Source organism: Galeopterus variegatus, unplaced genomic scaffold (genome assembly GCF_000696425.1).
Source record: "Galeopterus variegatus unplaced genomic scaffold, G_variegatus-3.0.2 Scaffold5571, whole genome shotgun sequence".
Classification (NCBI taxonomy): Eukaryota; Metazoa; Chordata; class Mammalia; order Dermoptera; family Cynocephalidae; genus Galeopterus; species Galeopterus variegatus.
In genome coordinates, this window is record NW_007731682.1 from 110,550 (window position 1) to 129,361 (window position 18,812).

Consider the following 18,812-nt stretch of genomic DNA (forward strand, 5'->3'; position numbering starts at 1 on the left):
CCAGAAAGTTCTGTTTGTTAACTCTTTCATATTTAAAAAGGCAAATCCTTGGTTTAGACACCCTGAGAATTTAACATTCTGACTTTTTCTATTTAATATTCTTACTTATTCTATTTAGTATGTACATTAAAATGCTAGACTATTAGACACGGTCTATCAGTTGCAGTTTGGAAACATTTCAGGATATCTACAGTTATCTCAAGGGGTATCCATAAATTTTTAAATTTAATACTACAAATGACTCAAAGTCACATTAATTTTTTAAAAGGCCATTCCCAACAAAATGAAATTCTATAAAAATTTTGGGAGAAGGGAAGGCATCAATTTCTAAACTATAGTCAATTACCAATTCAAAAGCCACTGAACTCTGTACCTGTCTGCATCAAAGCAAGAAAAAGTACAGTCTAAGATGCTTTGATTCACTTTAGAAACAGAGAAGTTCTTTAGGAAGTGGTTGGGGGTGAGGGGCACACTAGAAAACATCTTTTTCTTGATGGGGTGGGTGGTAAAATATACTTTAACCAAAAAATTATAGCAACAGCTTTTATGGTAAGATATAGATATTTTAAAACAGAGGACAAAAGATAGCATGACATTTGATTACGAAACAAATAACTGTCATCAGTCATATATGGGACCACAAACCAGTTATACTCAAAACTAATAAGATATGCCATTTTGATGAAGAGTTAAGATTTGATGTTGAAAAGATGTTTTCAAATGCTATTAAGAAAGAACACAGCTTTAGGCATTTAAGTCTAGGAGGGCATTCTGAAATTTATCAAATATGTTCTGAGAAAGACTTCTTGTGATAAATAAAATCTTGCTTTTTACTTCAGAATTCTGCATGTTCTGCAGCATATTAGAAAAATGATCTATTATGGAAATACATATTAACACCAAGTTAGGAAATAAAAAAGAACAAAGAAATCTAAGAAATGCTTCAATGGATCCATAAAGATGTTCAATCAATGATAAAAATAAAGGTGGGGGCAAAAGCATAGATTCCCGAGAGTTCAGAAAACAAAAATAATAACAATGAATTCTAGGCAGCAGAATTTGATTCAACAAGCTTTCCCTCCTTTTATAGGTTCCTTTTCTGCAAATTAATGCTTTCTCTACAACAACAGAAACTACAATTTACCATGAATTCCCTGTGTGCCAAGCATATCTTTCTTATGTTTAAACTTTTCCTTGCTTTTCAACAAAATTTGGTAAAAATGAAATGCTAAGGTTCTTTAAATTTTGTGCTGTAGTGGTAGGAACTAGATAAAATAAAGGAACGTTTACTGAGTAACTGTGATGCATTAGGTACATGTTAGGTACATAATAACCTCACAATAACATTTAAGATAGGCATTATCATCTCCTTTTACAAATAGAAACTTGAGGGTCTGAGACTCAAAAGCAACATCTCCAAGGTTATAAAATAAAAGGAAGCTGAGGTAAGACTAAATAAAACCCATTATTGTGCCTGACTGGGAAGTCTGTGTTTTCTGCTACTACATCACCCTTTCAGATGGTGGTGGGTCCTTAAACAACCAAGCCAACTAAAAATAAATTTGATCAGTAAAAGAATAATTGACAGAATAAACCATGTTTTAAACTTAATATACTAAACAAGATATTTTATGAGTAAACCAAGACATATAATGTGATTTAACACTCAAAGAGAAAATGGTCTTTGATATCAAATTAGACTGTAAACTTGCCCTTATGTGTGATTTGGGGCAAATTACTTATATCTCTGAAACTCAAATTCCTCATTTGAAAGTAGAGGATATTAGTTATGTTATAGAGTTGTGTGGCAAAGATTAAAATGACACAGGTAATGGTTAACACAGTTCCTCATGCACTAAGGTCCTATACCTCTAACAGAGTGATATTGAGGCTATAAAGGATGCTAACAAATATACTGCAAATGTTTCCATTTTCTCCCCCACAAATTACTAGAGGAGAAAAAGAAACTGCCCCCAATCTCTACCCAGTGCTTCAAAATTCCCTTAAACTTTATATCTTAGTAAAAATCTGATATAGATGAAAAACAGCTGGTATACATGTAAAGAACAAAGACTATAGCTAGTGGTTAGACAAGGGTAGGGGAGGTTCGGGAACTCTATAAAGGAAGGAAAACACCCTGCAAAGTCAAAGTACCACCCATGCCTTTGTAAACTCCCAGATAACCTTAACAATTACAAAGGCCTTCTATTGTGTATTTGCTAGGATACATGAGCCCTTCATCCAGGGTAGATTGCTGTGACAGTTTATCCCTTTTCATATCTGGACTGGTCTTATATATCTCCTGCCCCCAGCATCCTCAAGGGTGGGAGAGAGGGTCTGCTATAGGAAAATTACAAATGTTGCATCAGGTACAGAATCTAGTAATTGCTATTCTTCTATATGTGTCCTGAACACGTGTTTGTTTTTTCACATCTCCATACATTTTACCTGTCTGGTCCATTCTCCCCTTCTCTAACAAATGGACTGCTACTCATCTTTCCAGACACAGCTTAAATATCAGCTCCTCCTAAAGCCATTAGTACTTCCCAAGGCATGGTTGGTTCTACCTACCCTATGTTACCAGAGCATTTCGTACACATCTTTACTTGCCTTACTGCCATATGATTAATTCATTGCATGTGTGTTTCTCATACCAGATGATGAGTTCCCTGAAAGCAATTATGGTGTTTGTATATGTCTGAATTCTGAATGTCTAAGCATTGCTCTACTGTTGTTGAGAGAAAAATCCACTTTGTCCAATATTTCAACCTGTTTAGAGAACTGAAAAATTTCTTGTGCTTAAAAATGCCATTTCTTCATCAGGAGGAAGACAATTTTGCTCAGTATGCTTTTTGGTTATGTATTGAGCATATCAATTTAAAAATCATAAGTGCATAGCATTTTAGACCTGAAAGGAACTTCATATTTCCCGCCCCAAACTTCTTAAGAGCTAACTAATTAGTCTAAGGTCATATAACCAATCAGTAACTGAGCTGTGCAGATTTGGGTAAACCATTCCTTTAACCTTACTGACCATACTGCTCTAATGATGTTCAACATCCTAACTGGACCTTCATCCACAAAGAGAAGTTATCATTCTGTTGTTCTGCAGAGGGGAAAAGAGAAACTAAGGTTCGTACTTATGATACCTAAATATATATCATGGCTTATGGGGGGGGGGGAGCCCTCTAACCAATTCTCTATGGTCAAATTATATAGATTACCAGTACTTTGCACGTTAAGTAACCCTGCCTATTGGTTTTTGTAGCAATATTAGCAGTACGATACTAACCTAGTTCTTTTGGTGTTTCTTTAGTAAAGGTAAAATATATTTTACAGATAATTAAAGATAGATTGGACAAGCAGCAAACTACTGAAATCTGAATGTTACTGTCAAATATTTAGTTTGGTTTGGGAAGTATGATATTCAAACTATCATGAAATAAAATACACATAGTCCACTTTAACTTTTATGACCCCCTCCCCTTTTTTTTACAATTCACAAGTCAAATGCCTATAAATTGCATATTTTTCAATAAAAACATTCAAATAGAAAACCACAACTTGAAATTCCCATTTGTTTTGGATACTGAGAAGGTAAATAGTATAATCATACATGTTCTCAGAAGTTATTTTGCCATTATTTATCAAAAGATCTGTTTTTAAAGTTTTTTATTTTTCTTTTTTAAAAATCATGAGATTTCAACATAGCATTTAATATTAAATATACTTTCAATTAATTAAGAAGAATTTATTATTTATATGTTCTTAATAACACTCAATGTGTACTAAGGCAGCTAGTAAAATACAATATGTAAGCAGGCTTGGCTTGAGAAATTTCCTAATGGTTCTCAAAGAAATCAAAGTTTCATCAGAATTCAGTGGCTTTCCCTTCTCTATGGCTTATCCCAGAGGCCTGAGACAATACGGAGAACTATCTCCAAGTAGTGAATGCTATTATGATTGGGAATGTTAAGGAACGTTGGTGACCCCCAGTGTCTATTCTCTTTCTAGCCTGTTCTGTCCATTTTGCCCTTCTGTTTTAAAAATGAAAGAGCTATGAAACACTGAATACATATTGTTTCTTAAAATTAATGTCAAGAAGAAATAAAATGAATTTTTCATTTACTTTTTTTAACCTGTGTAGTTTTACTAAATATTAATATGTAATTTAACTTTTATTACTCTCACAGAATAGTAATAAATTACAAGAAAATTGCACTGTTACATGTTGTAGCAGTTCTGTCAGTTTTAATATGATTTCTGTTAATCTAAAAGAAATCTTCTGTTATACTGTTGAACCACCTACCCCTGCATAGTATACAACTGTTAAAATGTAAATTGCTCAACTATTTTTAGCTGCTGCTGAAAAGATTCCTGTCTTCGGGAATAATGATTTGAGGCATTGTGTTCATTTTGTTTATCAAGCAGCTATTCAGCCTCTAGTGGGCCCAACTGCTTATGCAAGCAAAAGCTTTTAAGAATGCCTGCAGCTGCAATCCAACCTTCCAGGTAGGCTGCAGGTTCAGAGCACAGCTGCCTTAGGCTGTATAAAACTCAGATCCATCTGGAACTGAGTTTCAAAGAGGATTTCTAATTCGACTTTTCATGTATCACACGGAAGAGAAGGCAGGGGAAGAACACAGTAAAGAAGGAAGGCAAACGACCAAAACGATGATATCTCTACTTTAGCCTTAATAAAAAATAAAAAGCTCAGACCCATGCTGCTCCTTCTAGATTACTACTTGCCAAGCCAGATATTCCATTCAGTCTATACTTCGGCGAGCTGTGACTCATCCAGCAGCACCTGCGCCCATGTGTTAAGTACTGCCAAATAAAAGCCCAACATCCATTTACACAACAAAGAGATGTACCCTACAAGGCATCAGGGCCTAAATCCAGCAGCCTCACTCCCCATTCGTTCTAAGCAAAGGGACAAGGAAAAAAAAATCTTCCTTCCTTGCACAAGGGAGAATAAGAATGTTTCCCTCTTTGCACCAGGGATTTTTAAATTGTAGGTGGATTTATGATGTAAGATCATTTACAAATACTTTTACTCCTTTAAAGAATAAAGTATCTTTAATAGCACAAACACCCCTACAGTATTAGATTATCATGGCCATTAATGATTGTTCCACCAAACCTTTCCAACCTCCTTCATCAAAGCCCTTTATTCTCAAAGGATACCTTTTTGAGCAAAGAGGGATCAACAAACTAGTTGCTTGAAAGCTTTCCTGATGCTAGGCTCAAGTTAGGAAAGGCTTAATGAAGGCTTTAAAATCCACAAGGGCTTCACAATGAACATCTGACTTGGTGATTTATGCATATTAATAACCTCAGTCCTACTGAGGCAAGCTGAGCCAAACATGTCCTCCGAATCTTAATGTCTTTAGCTCCACTGGGATTATTACAAATGTAAATTTCTAAGATTCTCAGCTATTAATCTCTGTCTGTCCTCCTGTTCAGCAACATAATGACTAATTAAACATCAAAAGACCTGTATAGGAGATCATCTTTGACAGCTACTGGCCAAGTCCTCTTCCCAAGAGGGGAATTCAAATGACAGGGACATGGAATAAAAGCATACGAGTAAGATACAAATCATTGCAGAGAAAACTAAAAACCAAACATTAAATGTGGATTTATCTCAATCAATGATTTCATTAAGCAGTGAACAGTTACTATGTAAAGTATGCCATTGGCACCAATCAAAGTTACCCTTCTAGCAAGGAAATATCGGATACCTGAAATCAGCTTGCTTACTACCAAGTCAAAAAAGATGGGTACTTACAGAAGAAGGCAAACCAGGAGGCACCTTTCTGACTTTCTTTGCTTGCAAAGGATCTGCACATGGAAAATAATATATTTCATCAGAATATTATATTAGAAAAAAAAATCAGACTTCAAATGAACAGCAAATAATTTTTCCCCTAGTGATTTTCTTTTTTCCCAATATTTGGGAGTAAGCAGGCAGCCTCATTCCTCTTAACAGTTCCAATGCAAAACAAGTTCTCCTAATAAAGTGACACATTCTGAAATATATATCCCATAAGTTTGGGAATATAACAGTAGAGGAAACAAAACAAGAAAGAAAACAAACCAGTAAACATGTGTGGGGGAAGGGAATTAACATTTTCTAGGAACCTATTATGTGCCAGGTGCAATACTAGGCACTTTATTTACATCATTATCTCAATTTTATTTGCAGAGGGGCACTTTGTGCAACAGGTCATGTTAAAAATATGACTCCTTGGGCCGGCCCGGTGGCGCACTGCTACAGTGTGCCGCTTGGGAAGCGTGGCGGCGCTCCCGCCGAGGGTTCGGATCCCACATACAGACCGGCCGCTCACTGGCTGATCGAGGAGCGGGGGCAACACCGAGGGTTGCGATCCCGTAGCCAGTCCTGGTCCGGTCCGGGCGTGATACTGAGGGTTGCGATCCGTTGCCGGTCACGAAAAAAAAAAAAAAAGACAAAAAAAATAAAATATATGACTCCTTAACAGAGACACCAATTTAGTGTCTGCATCACATTGAAAATCAGGCTTAAAGGCATATTTAAAAAACTAAAAATGAATGCTATGCTACAATTTATTATGTTAAATATTAGAAATAAATTTTTTTTTCCTTTTTGTCTTTTTTCGTGACTGGCAACCCTCAGTGTCGCGCCCGTACCGGACCGGGACCGGCAACGGGATCGCAACCCTTGGTGTTGCCCCCGCGCCTCGCTCAGCCAGTGAGCGGGAACCTGGGATCCGAACCCTCGGCGGGAGCGCCACCGCGCTTCCCAAGCAGCGCACTGTAGCAGTGCGCCACCGGGCCGGCCCTAGAAATAAAATTTAAGGAATAAAAAATTAAGATTATACTAACGTCAAGATATACTACATAACTATAGGATAAGTATCACTTATCTGAAATGCTTGAGACCAGAAGTGTTTCAGACTTTGAATTTTTGGGGGGATTTTGGAATGTTTATAGAATACAGTTGGCCCTCTGTATATGTGGTTTCCTCACTTGTGGATTTAACCAACTACAGATTGAAAATATTCTAAAAAATTGCATCTGTACTGAACATGTACAAACCTTTTCTACTTGTCATTATTCCCTAAATAGTACAGTATAACAACTTTTACATAACATTTACATTGTACTAGGTATTAGAAGTAACAGATATTATTAAGTATACAAGAGGTTGCGCATAGATCATATGCAAATACAGTGCCACTTTATACTAGGGATTTGAGCATCCCTTGATTATTCTGGTATTCGAGGTGGGTCCTGGAACCAATTCCTCACAGATACCTAGAGATGACTATGCATACTGGTTTGAGCACCCCAATCCGAAAATCCAAATCCAAAATGCTCCAGTGTTCATTTCCTTTGAGCATCATATTGGTGCTCAAGAAATCTTGGATTTTGGAGCATTTCAAATTTTGGATTTTTGGATTAGAGATTCTCAACTAGTGTTAAATATGGGTATTGACATATACAATGTCATCTGAGTTAAGAACAGCTCTTTTAATAATGTGTGGTTAAAACTGCAACTTCAGCACTAATTATTGTACAATTTGTCCTTGAATGTTTATATTTATTTCCAGTATATTCCATTCTAAGATATAATTTGTCAATATAAATGAAAACATGAGTATTTTCATACGCTAACTGGCTTCACTTGGTTTTTTAATTTTACTTATCTGCAAAATTTAAAACTTATCCATCTTCTTTGTTGTAAAATAGAGTGATAAGCAGAGCTTTCCAGCCTTATACAAATAATGGAACAAATTCAGGATTTTCAGAGGGGTTTGCTATTAAGAAGCAAGAATACATGAGAAGGCTGATGTAAAGTATAATATTTTGAAAACTGTGAAGATGAGAGTTAAACAAGCACAGTATTTTCCTGGGCCATAAATGATACCACATAATAAAACATACAGTTTAACAAAGAATGAAACCCATTTAAATTTGGGTTGGGAATTCTCTACAGTGACTATCCCAGGAGGCTGCAAAGCTAAAAAAAACAACTTTATAAGTAGCATGTGAAAAAATTTTACACAACAAAAAGGAGAAAAATCATTCATTAGCATCTATGCCCTTATCCCAAGAGGCAGTCTATACTTCCTTAAAACAGAAGTGCCAAAGATAAACAACATCTGGCACACTCTGTATTTGTAAAACTTAAAGGAAAAATCTTTGTTCTTTGTGAGCCTTTTTTCTAGAGCCCAAGTCCTCACAAACAATACAGCATCCCTTGAACCAAAGTCACACTCTTTATCTCTTTATATGGGTTGGATATCCCTTATCTGAAATGCTTGGGACCAAAGTGTTTTGGATATTTTTGGATTTTGGAATATTTGCAGAATATACATACTGGTCGAGCATCTCTAATCTGAAAATCCAAAATGCTCCAATGAGCATTTTCTTTGAGTGTCATGTTGGCTCCCAAAAAGTTCCGAATTTTGGAGCATTTTGGAGTTTTAGATGAGGGATGCTCAACCTGTACTGAGAGAGTCAACTGAATTAACTGCTCCTATCAGTTTGGGACCTATCACTCTATTCTGTGGTTGTTACTAGCAGATGTCACTTCTTAGTTTAGGCCAGTTTTTCCCTGCCACGTGAATAGAAAATTTTCTTTCATATCTCATCATTAGCTACCACTACATACAATTACATACAACATATCTGATTTAAAATCATGAGCCTGGGATTCACATTTCACTTTTGGGAGGCTGAAAAATGTAATAAGAGTAAGCTGGCTGGATTCAAATTTCAGCTGCATCATACAGCAGCTGTGTGAACCAGGGCAGGTTACTTAACCTCTTTGAGCTTCAGTTACCTCACATGAAACTGAAAAAGGGATAGTACCTCTTTCTGTGTATTTCAAATATTAACATATATGAATACATGAACAGTGCTCAGGGCACTGCCTAACAGAGCATGATACCTAATAAATTTTAGCCATTACTATTTGGTTTATATTAAAATGTTTATATAAATTGGATAATTAGATACTGTTGTACAGAATTATATTTCCTAAAGCATCTAAGTAGTTTGAGAAGATGCTGAGGTTGGGCAGACATTCTCTGATGTCCTTTTAAACTCAGATCTTATCAATAACTGCCATGCTAAAAATGAGTGGTTAAGACTGAGAAATAACAATGAAGAATGTAATAATAATACACTACATGGTATTTACACAGAAGATAGGGGGGCCTCCCTGGGCAGTAAAAGAATGACGATATTTCCACTCAGCCTTGGCCAAGTTACTTAGCTTCTGTGGGTCTGGTTCCTTATTTGCAACATGAGGTTAACATTACAACTTAATAGAGTATTTGTAAAGATGAAGTGTATATAGCACTGTACCTGTCAGGGAGGAGACAATCAACAGTATCTATCATCATAAACAAAATGAAAATGAAGAAGATATAAAATTTAATTTATAGAAAACTTGAATGTTAAGTCTACCTCCCTCTTTCCTAGTTATTCCAATAGTTAATCCCACCCTGCCCCAAACTTTCAGTAATAGTATATTGGTCTGGACGAGTGCTTTTTGTCTTTGTATGTACTCATGTAGAATACTAACAAGATATTTTTTAGAGTGACACTTACACATCTAGACTGAAATGAATGTTCCTACTTTGACTAACTTATTAGGCAGAAATCAAGAGTGGAGATCAAGAAATGCATTTTACGATTTATCACTTCTTTAATGAAAAGTATACTGGTCTAAATTATCTGGACTGACTCTAACAGTACAAATACTAAATCATCCATCCTACTAAGAAGTGGGCCCATGTAATCAGAATTCTCTATGTGGAATGTGATGATCCGTCATTGTGCCCTTTTACACCCTCATGCATACCCTAGACCCAGAGACTAGAAATATTTTATCAAAAGGTAGGTTTAACAGAAGGCAGATATATAAAGTGGAGGCAGTCAACAAATATATGTGAAATGAATAACAATGACATACTTTCTTTTGGTGGACTATATTCATTTTAGAAATTGGCCTACTTTAATATAAAACATGCTTTACAACTTTAATTTTCTTGTATAAAAAATTTTTGGTAGCAATCACCAAAAATTCTGACATTTAAACACAGATTGGCTAAGGCTTCTGAGGATACCTGAAGCTTGCTATAAGCAACCACAGACAGGCCTGGTTAGGCTATGTATAAGACATAAAAAAGGGAATCTATAAAAAATAGGGGTTGAGGGGCCGGCCCGGTGGCGCACTGCTGTAGTGCGCCGCTTGGGAAGCGCGGTGGCACTCCCGCCGAGGGTTCGGATCCCACGTACAGCCCGGCCGCTCACTGGCTGAGCGATGGGCGGGAGCAGCACCGAGGGTTGCGATCCCGTGGCTGGTCCCGGTCCGGTACGGGCGCGACACTGAGGGTTGCGATCTATTGCCGGTCACGAAAAAAGACAAAAAAAAAAAAAAAAAATAGGGGTTGAGGGGCCGGCCCGGTGGCGCACTGCTGTAGTGCGCCGCTTGGGAAGCGCGGTGGCACTCCCGCCGAGGGTTCGGATCCCACGTACAGCCCGGCCGCTCACTGGCTGAGCGATGGGCGGGAGCAGCACCGAGGGTTGCGATCCCGTGGCTGGTCCCGGTCCGGTACGGGCGCGACACTGAGGGTTGCGATCCATTGCCGGTCACGAAAAAAGACAAAAAAAAAAAAAAAAAAAATAGGGGTTGAGTGCTTAATACATACAGGGTTTCCTTTTGAAGTGATGTTTTAGAACTAGATAGGGGAGATAGCTGCACAGCACTGTGATTGTACTGTATGCCACTCAATTGTACACCTTAATATGGTTAATTTTGTGCTATGTAAATTTTACTTCAACTTTTAAAAAGTGAGGAGTATAAGCAGTTAATATGCAAAGAACACTGGACTTGGAGTGAGAAAATCTTAAATTTTTTCCTGGGTAAACTACCTAGTAATAATATGAATGTGTTCTCTTTTGAGTTTCAGGTTTTTTTTTTTTTTTTTTTTTTTTAAAGATGACCGGTAAGGGGATCTTAACCCTCGACTTGGTGTTGTCAGCACCACGCTCAGCCAGTGAGCGAACCGGCCATCCCTATATGGGATCCGAACCCGTGGCCTTGGTGTTATCAGCACCGCACTCTACCGAGTGAGCCACAGGCCGGCCCGAGTTTCAGGTTTTTATGTTAATCTAGGATCATATCCACTGACTGGCAGGGCTGTAGTATTGAAGAGATGATAATGTATATTAAACCATTTTGTAAACTGTTCAGTATTATATCAGTTTTAGTCAAAAATAAGGCATAAATATCAGAACATGAAATTTTACTTATGAGAAGAAAAGGTGGTTAAGTCCCGTTTATCACTATTTTGTTCTTCACATTGTGGACCAAACAGAGTACTAAATTGGTTGTTCGGAAGTTGTTAAAGTTATGGCTTAGAAATTAAACAGTTATCCAAAATTACTCATGGCCAAACCTTTAATAGAGAAAACTTACATATCGGTAAAAGTAAGAATTCTGATAATTTCATTAAATATCTATTAGATATATTATTTTGATGCAAATAAGCCGATATCAACATACCAAGAAACCAAATTTCTTTTTTTTAATTTAATTTTATTTTATCAATATACAATGTAGTTGATTTTCATGTCCCTTTACCAAATCCTCCCCTCCTGCCTCCCTCTCCCCACTCATTCAACATCATATCTGTTCGCTTGTCTTAACAAGTTCAATGAGTGTCTTATAATTAAAAGCACAGCCCAAAGTACAGACTGAGGGAGAAAAAAAGAAAGAAAGAACCATTTGTGGGATGGAATTTGTTGTGTGATATACTCACCAAGTGCTGCAGAGTCATGGAGTGGTCTTCTTCTGGAACTTGTGGCAGAGAATGAATAGTATGGTGTCCCAGGTTTTCCTGAAGAAGACAGCTGTACTGGGCTCCCAAGCCCTAGATCTTGTCTCAGGAGACTAGACTATTAAACAAGGCAAAGGATGCAAGTTATTTCCCAGTTGATACTGACCCAAACCTAAAATTTCATCAATTCTGAAACAATACTTTCATCAATGCCTTGAACATAGTAGGAAGCACCCAATAAGTACTTTTTGAATCCAATGAAACCACTGGTTTCAGCCTATATTTTCTCTTTTTTCCCCCCATCCTCACATTGCCTGCTTTTAGTAATCATGTAGATCCACATGAACTTAGGTTGAAAGACACTTTAGTGACTGTGGTCTGACCCTTCAATTATCAAGAATATTTTTGATAAATGGTCCTCCACTCATTGTTTGAACACTTTCATGACCACACAAGGCAGTCGAGATTCTGTTTTTTTCCTTTTCTTTTTAAAATAGCTTTCATTTTTTGAGGATTGCCAATATTTTTAAGACTAGTTACTCCTGTGTTCTTCACTTGTGTCTCATGACATGGATTTCAGTGTCCTCCTCAACAACCCTGACAATTTCCCCTGGATTTATTTTTAGTTTGTCAGTTTCTGGTAAAATGAGGACAATGCTCCAGATGTGGCTTGACAGTGTGGCGTAGTTTTCAGCACCACATTTAAACAACCCATTTGTGTTAGCTTATATTGAGAGGTTAAGAAGAATCCTATCCTGTGGCTCTTCGTTTTGTTGTATGTGCTGCTGTTAAATCATGGCCCTCCAATGCTGTACTTGTTCAGTCTGTGCTTTTTGGTCCCAAGTACAAGATTTAACATTTATTTCTGATAAAATTCTTGTTATATTTGGTCCATAATGATCACCCATTCCTATCTTTTTCCATTTTTGAGTCTGTCAACCAATGTATTTTCTAGCCTTTCTAATGTCTAGACATTAAAAATGTGATTAAAGAAACCCATCAGGATGACAAGGCTAAAGAGAGAACCCTGAGGTATGCTAAACTAACATCATGAGACTTTGTCAAGTGCTTCACTGAAATCCAGAGATTCGCCAGCCCTAACCTACTAACCCAGTGACTCTAACATAAAGCAATGAAGTTAGTTTGGCAGAATTTGGCTTTGAGATTTCTAGAAGCTGAGATGAAAAGGGATCACAGAGACCAGAAAGATGGAAGAAGGAAAGAAGATCAGAAAGGAAAAGGGTGTTGAATACACTTGAGAGGATGCCCTCAAGTGAAAAGAGCTGTGATTCCTCTAGTACATTTACTATGCTCTTACCATATACTTAATACCCCTTACTGCCATCACCCTACTCTTATTAGGTGTCCTTTTAGCCACTGAGGGCTGAGAAATAAACCACAGCTCTGGTCAGGAAGAATCAGCAGAACTTGTGAAACAGTAGCCATAGTAGTCCAGTCCCTCCTACCATTCTTACAGTCAAGAAAAATTCTCATTTAAATGATTTTTTGATGTTTCACCTTTAAAAAAAAATTGAAACGAAATTCATATAACATAAAATTAACCATTTAAAAGTTTTCAATCAGTGGCATTTAGTATATTCATAATACTATACAACCATCACCACACTAATCTATTCTCAGAACATTTTTATCACCCCCAAAAGAAACCCTATACCTATCAAACAGTCACTCTCCCTTCCACCCTATCCCAGCCCCTGGCAACCACCAATCTGCTTTCTGTCTCTATGGATATATCTATTCTGGGTATTTCATATAAATGGAGTCATACAATATGTGACCTTTGTGTCTAGCTTCTTTCACTTAGCATAACGTTTTTGAGGTTCATCCATGATGGAGCATGTATCAGTACTTCATCGCTTTTTAGGGCTGAATAATAGCCCATTATAAGAATATAGCACAATTTGTTTATCTATTCATCTGTTGGTGGACACTGTGGTTGTTTCCAGCTTTGGGCTTCTGTGAATAGTGCTGTGATTATTCATGTACAATTATCTGTTTGTGTACCTGTTTTCAATTCTTTTGGGTATATAACTAGCAGCAGAATTGCTGGTCATGTGGTAAGTCTATATTAAACTTTTTGAGGAATTCCCAAACTATTTTCCACAGCAGCTGCACCATTTTATATTCCTACCAGCAAAGTAAGGGAGTTCCAATTTCTTGTTTTCCAATTGATGAATACCAAATGTGTTTCCACTTATTTAGGTCTTCTCTAATTTGTTTTGGCAATGCTTTGTAGTTTCCAGTGTACAAGTCTTATACCTCATGTTTACATCTATTCCTATTTATTTTATTCTTTTGGTGCTATTGTAAATGGAGTTGTTTTCTTAATTTTAATTTTGGTTTGTTTATTTTATTTTATTTTTTTTCCTTTTTGTCTTTTTTCGTGTCCGGCAACGGATCGCAACCCTCAGTGTTGCGCCCGTACCGGACCAGGACCGGCAACGGGATCGCAACCCTTGGTGTTGCTCCCACACCTCGCTCAGCCAGTGAGCGGGAACCGGTCTGTACGTGGGATCCAAACCCTCGGCAGGAGCACCACCGTGCTTCCCAAGCGGCGCACTGTAGCAGTGCGCCACCGGGCCGGCCCATTGGTTTGTTTATTAGCTGATAAATCAAGAGTAGAATTATGTGTAATTAAAACTATGAAGGCTAGTGTATGGAAATATAACTAATTTTTGTGTGTTGCTTTTATATCCTACAACTTTACTAAATTCATTTTTCAGCTCTAAAGTTTTATTGTGAATTCCTCAGGATTTTCTATGTGTAAGATTGTATCATCTGCAAATGAGGATAGTTTTACTTCTTTTATAATTTGGATGCCTTTTGGGGGGGGGGGCTAATTGCCCTGGCTAGAACTTCCAGTACAATGCTGAATATGAAAGGAGACAACCATATCTTGTTCCTGATCTTAGGGGGAAGGCTTTCACACTATTACCATAGAGTACGATATCAGCTTTGGGTTTTTCATAAATGACCTTTATCAAGTTGAGGGAGTTCCCTCCATTCCTAGCTTGTTAAATGTTTTTATCATGAAAGGGTGCTGGATTTTGTCAGATTCTTTTTCTCCATCAATTGAGATGATCATGTGTTTGTTTGTTTGTCCTTCTCTCTATTAATGTAGTGAACTACACTGACCAATTTTCATTTTGTTGAACAGCCCTTGCATTCCTTGGATAAAATCCACATGGTTGTGGTGTATAATCCTTTTAACATGCTGCAGGATTCAGTTTGCTAGTATTTTGTAGAGGATTTTTACATCTGTATTTAAAAAGAATATTGGTTTGTAGTTTCCTTATTCCCATTATACCTTTGTCTGGCTTTGGTATCAAGATAATGCTGGCTTCAAAGAACGAGTTAAGGAGTGTTTGAGAAGGACTGGCATTATTTCTTCTTTAAATGATTTGGTAGCATTCACTAGAGCATCCATTTCGTCCTGGACTTTCTTATACTGAAAATATTTTTATTACCGATTCTATCTTTTTACTTGTTTTAGCTCTGTTGAGATTTTCTCTTTCTTCTTGAGCCAGTTTTGGTAGTGTGTGTATTTCTAGGAATTTGTCCATTTCACCTAGATTGTCTACTTTGTTAGTATACAATTGTTCACAATTATAATCCTTTTTTTTTATTTCTGGAAGGTTGGTAGTAATGTCCCCCATTTTCATTTGTGATTTTAGTAATCTAACTCTGCTTTCTTTTTTTCTTAGCCAATCTAGCTAATGGCTTGTCAATTTGGTGATCTTTTCAAAAAAACTTAGGACTTTGTTGATTCTATTTTCTTCTATCCTCTATTTTGTTTACTTCTACTCTAATCTTTATTACTTCCTTTCTTCTGCTGACTTTTGGTTTAGTTTGTTCTTCTTTTTCTAGTATCTTAAGGTATAAAGTTAGGTTACTGATTTGAGAGTTTGTTTTCTTTTTTAATGTAGGCATTTAGAACTATAAATTTCTTCTGATCATGGTTTTTGCTGCATCTCATAAGTTTTGCTATGTTGTCTTTTCATTTTCATTTGATATTTCAGTTTCTTTTTTTTTTTTTTTTTGTCTTTTGTCTTTTTTCCGTGTCCGGCAACGGATCGCAACCCTCAGTGTTGCCCCCGTACCGGACCGGGGACCGGCAACGGGATCGCAAGCCTCGGTGTTGCTCCCGCGCCTCGCTCAGCCAGTGAGCGGGAGCCGGTCTGTATGTGGGATCCGAACCCTCGGGCGGGAGCGCCGCCGCGCTTCCCAAGCGGCACACTACCCAGTGCGCCACCGGGCCGGCCCCTGATATTTCAGTTTCTTAAAAGCTTATTCAACAATGCTGGAGCACACGTGAAGTAATCAATGTACCAAACTAGCCAAAAGTCATTACATCTTTCAGAAATACTCATAATTAAGAACATAATTTTTTCAGACTCCTCAAAAGGTAAATTCTTCTTTGGACAGAGTTGATGAATTTCTTTAGAAAGAAGAAAAGTGGGGAGAAGAGAATTTCAATCACCAGGCAGTATAACGTGCACACGAAAAGACTACATAATATTAATATAATCAGTTAGCATTAAATGCACAAATTCCGAACAGTAAAATGTTCAGCAGATTGGGAAAGAAAGATGTGATTATGAGACCTAAAAGAGAAACAGTCCCCCTTAAAATAATAATCTCCAGAAGAAATGACAAAAGGGATAAAATGATCAATATAAAAGTAAAAAACAAATGTATATGCATTCTATTTATATAACAAACTATGATCTATGGATTTCCTGATGATGTTATTTGCGTGAGGGTGATGTGACCTAGGAATCAATAAATGTCCCATAGAGGTTATACTGAAATTTCCATTGTCACATCTGTTTTGCATTTCTTTCTTTCTTTTATCTTGCCCGTGCCAAGGCACTTTCAACATTCCTTAAATAGCAAGATCAGAATATGGCTCATAGTATATTAGATGGAACATATTATTACCACATGCTTCAGGGTAGAGGTCATGTACCTTGAAGTTTTCCTTTAAACATCACTGGTCTTTCAGCAGGATGTACCCTGCTCAGTGCCAAAATGACTTTTATTGATATCATGTTTTGAGGCACCTGCTGTATTTCACCTGCATTTTCTCATGTGGAAGGCACATATGAAGCTGGTCATTGTACACACATAAACAAATACATGAGAGAAGAACATTCATTTCCCTCTTAACAGTGCCCTTTATAACATTCCCTGGCATACAAATTCTTACGGGCATATAAGACAAAATTTATATTAGAGGTCAACAAACCACAGCCTGCAGGTCAAACTGGGCCTGTTTTTGAAAATACTTTTCTTGAAACACAGTCTCATCCACTCATTTATGTACTGGCTATGGCACTTTTGAGGCTACAGTGGAAGAGTTGAGTGTTGCAACAGAGAATGTAATAGCCTGCAAACCTAAAATATTTAATATCTGACCCTTATTAGAAAATGTTTTTGACTCTTACTCTAATGCTTCAATAGAGGGACAAAGGACTGAGGATGGTGAAGAAAAGTCTGTCTCCTTCAGTAATAAGGTAAGGGTAGATAAACTTTCAGATGAGTAAATTTTAGCCAGAGAGTTATTTCTTCAAAGAAGTCAAATAATAGTCATAATAAATAGGTGTAGAGGTATGAAATAATATAAATGATAAAGAGAAAAGTACATGACATTTTTATTCTCTGTTTCTTGGGAACAAACCCTTTGTCCTAAGTAAGTGACCTGAGGTTTCAGGAGACCTAATCTGCCCTGAAAACAAGCTGGTTGGGTTACAACTCCCAATGGCTATGGTAAGACAGGATGCTGGAAACAGGCAAGAAAACAGAGGCAGAAGTGACAGATCCCTGGAGACTGGGTTGACAATTAGACACTAAATCCAAAGAGGGTTGTGACAGATTCGAGCTGTATCAATCCAGATCAAGAATAAATAGAAAAATGTCAACTATTCTCAAATGATTCAGAAGTGTGTGCATTTGTGTGTATAAAGTCACATATAGCATACAAACATATATATACACACACACATTGAGTGAGAGAAAAGGACACAAATATAGTGAAATGTTAATTAATGAATCTTGATGAAGGGCATATAGACATTTGCTGTGCTATAAAGAGCTTTCACGTTTCCTGTGGGTTTGTAATTTTTCAAAATAAAAAGTTGGAGAAAATCAGAGTAAATATTGAAGATCCATTAGTGCATTTTCAAATGTATCATCTCAATTTTACAGCAATCTTATTAAGTATTATATAGATTTCATATGTTATACAGATAAAAAGCAGTGGAACCCTAAAGTGAATCTAGGTATGATTAGAATGCTGTTACCTCAATACTGCAAGACTTCTACAATAGTCCAGGAACCTAATTACCATTTATAAGATTGTTAACTTCAAAAAATATGAATGATTTATAAATGAACTTGTGGATTACAATCCTGAGGCTGAGTTTTCCACAGAATACATTACTGTCAATTTTTGCACAGATGCATATAATAAAGGAAGAAAAAGAACAAATTTTTTAGGAAAAAAAGTTTACTTGTTAGCAATTTTGGTGATGATAAGTCTTTCTTCACACAATAGACAAATCAGGACATGTGCTTATGAGATGACCTGTCTTCTTGTTCCATACTGAATATTAATGCCAAAAAAGATATAGAGGCTGTACTTCACTCAGCTGTCCTAATCACTGTAAGAACCATTTCGCCCTTTTACATCTGTATCATGATCCATATGATTAGGCAAAGTAAATATAGGAGAAATTGTTTCTTTTTAAGAACATAATACCATATTTTATCCTGTTAACTGAAATGAATTGTTCAGTACTGTATCACAAAAGAAGTTTAAGGTTTTCTTCACAAAGACTTGACAATCTATGAAATAATATCCAAGAAACCAATGAAAATTACAACTAAAAAATCAATGGCTAAATTATAAAAGCCTAACATTTTGATATTCTACCACTAACACAATATATATTT

The 18,812-nt window shown here is 36.8% G+C and overlaps 1 protein-coding gene across 1 annotated transcript in view; it reads right to left on the reverse strand.

The window, feature by feature from the left end:
• The window catches only part of LOC103605068 (transcription factor 12-like), a 70,631-nt gene extending 58,708 nt beyond the window's left edge, over positions 1-11,923 (reverse strand). Inside the window, exons 1-2 of the mRNA XM_008589653.1 lie at positions 11,820-11,923; positions 5,792-5,844 (exon numbers count right to left, since the gene is read on the reverse strand). Of these exons, the coding sequence (XP_008587875.1) occupies positions 5,792-5,844; positions 11,820-11,837 (71 nt within the window). The 5' untranslated portion in view covers positions 11,838-11,923. The remainder of the gene's footprint in view (positions 1-5,791; positions 5,845-11,819) is intronic.
• Between the last annotated feature and the right edge of the window lie 6,889 nt (positions 11,924-18,812).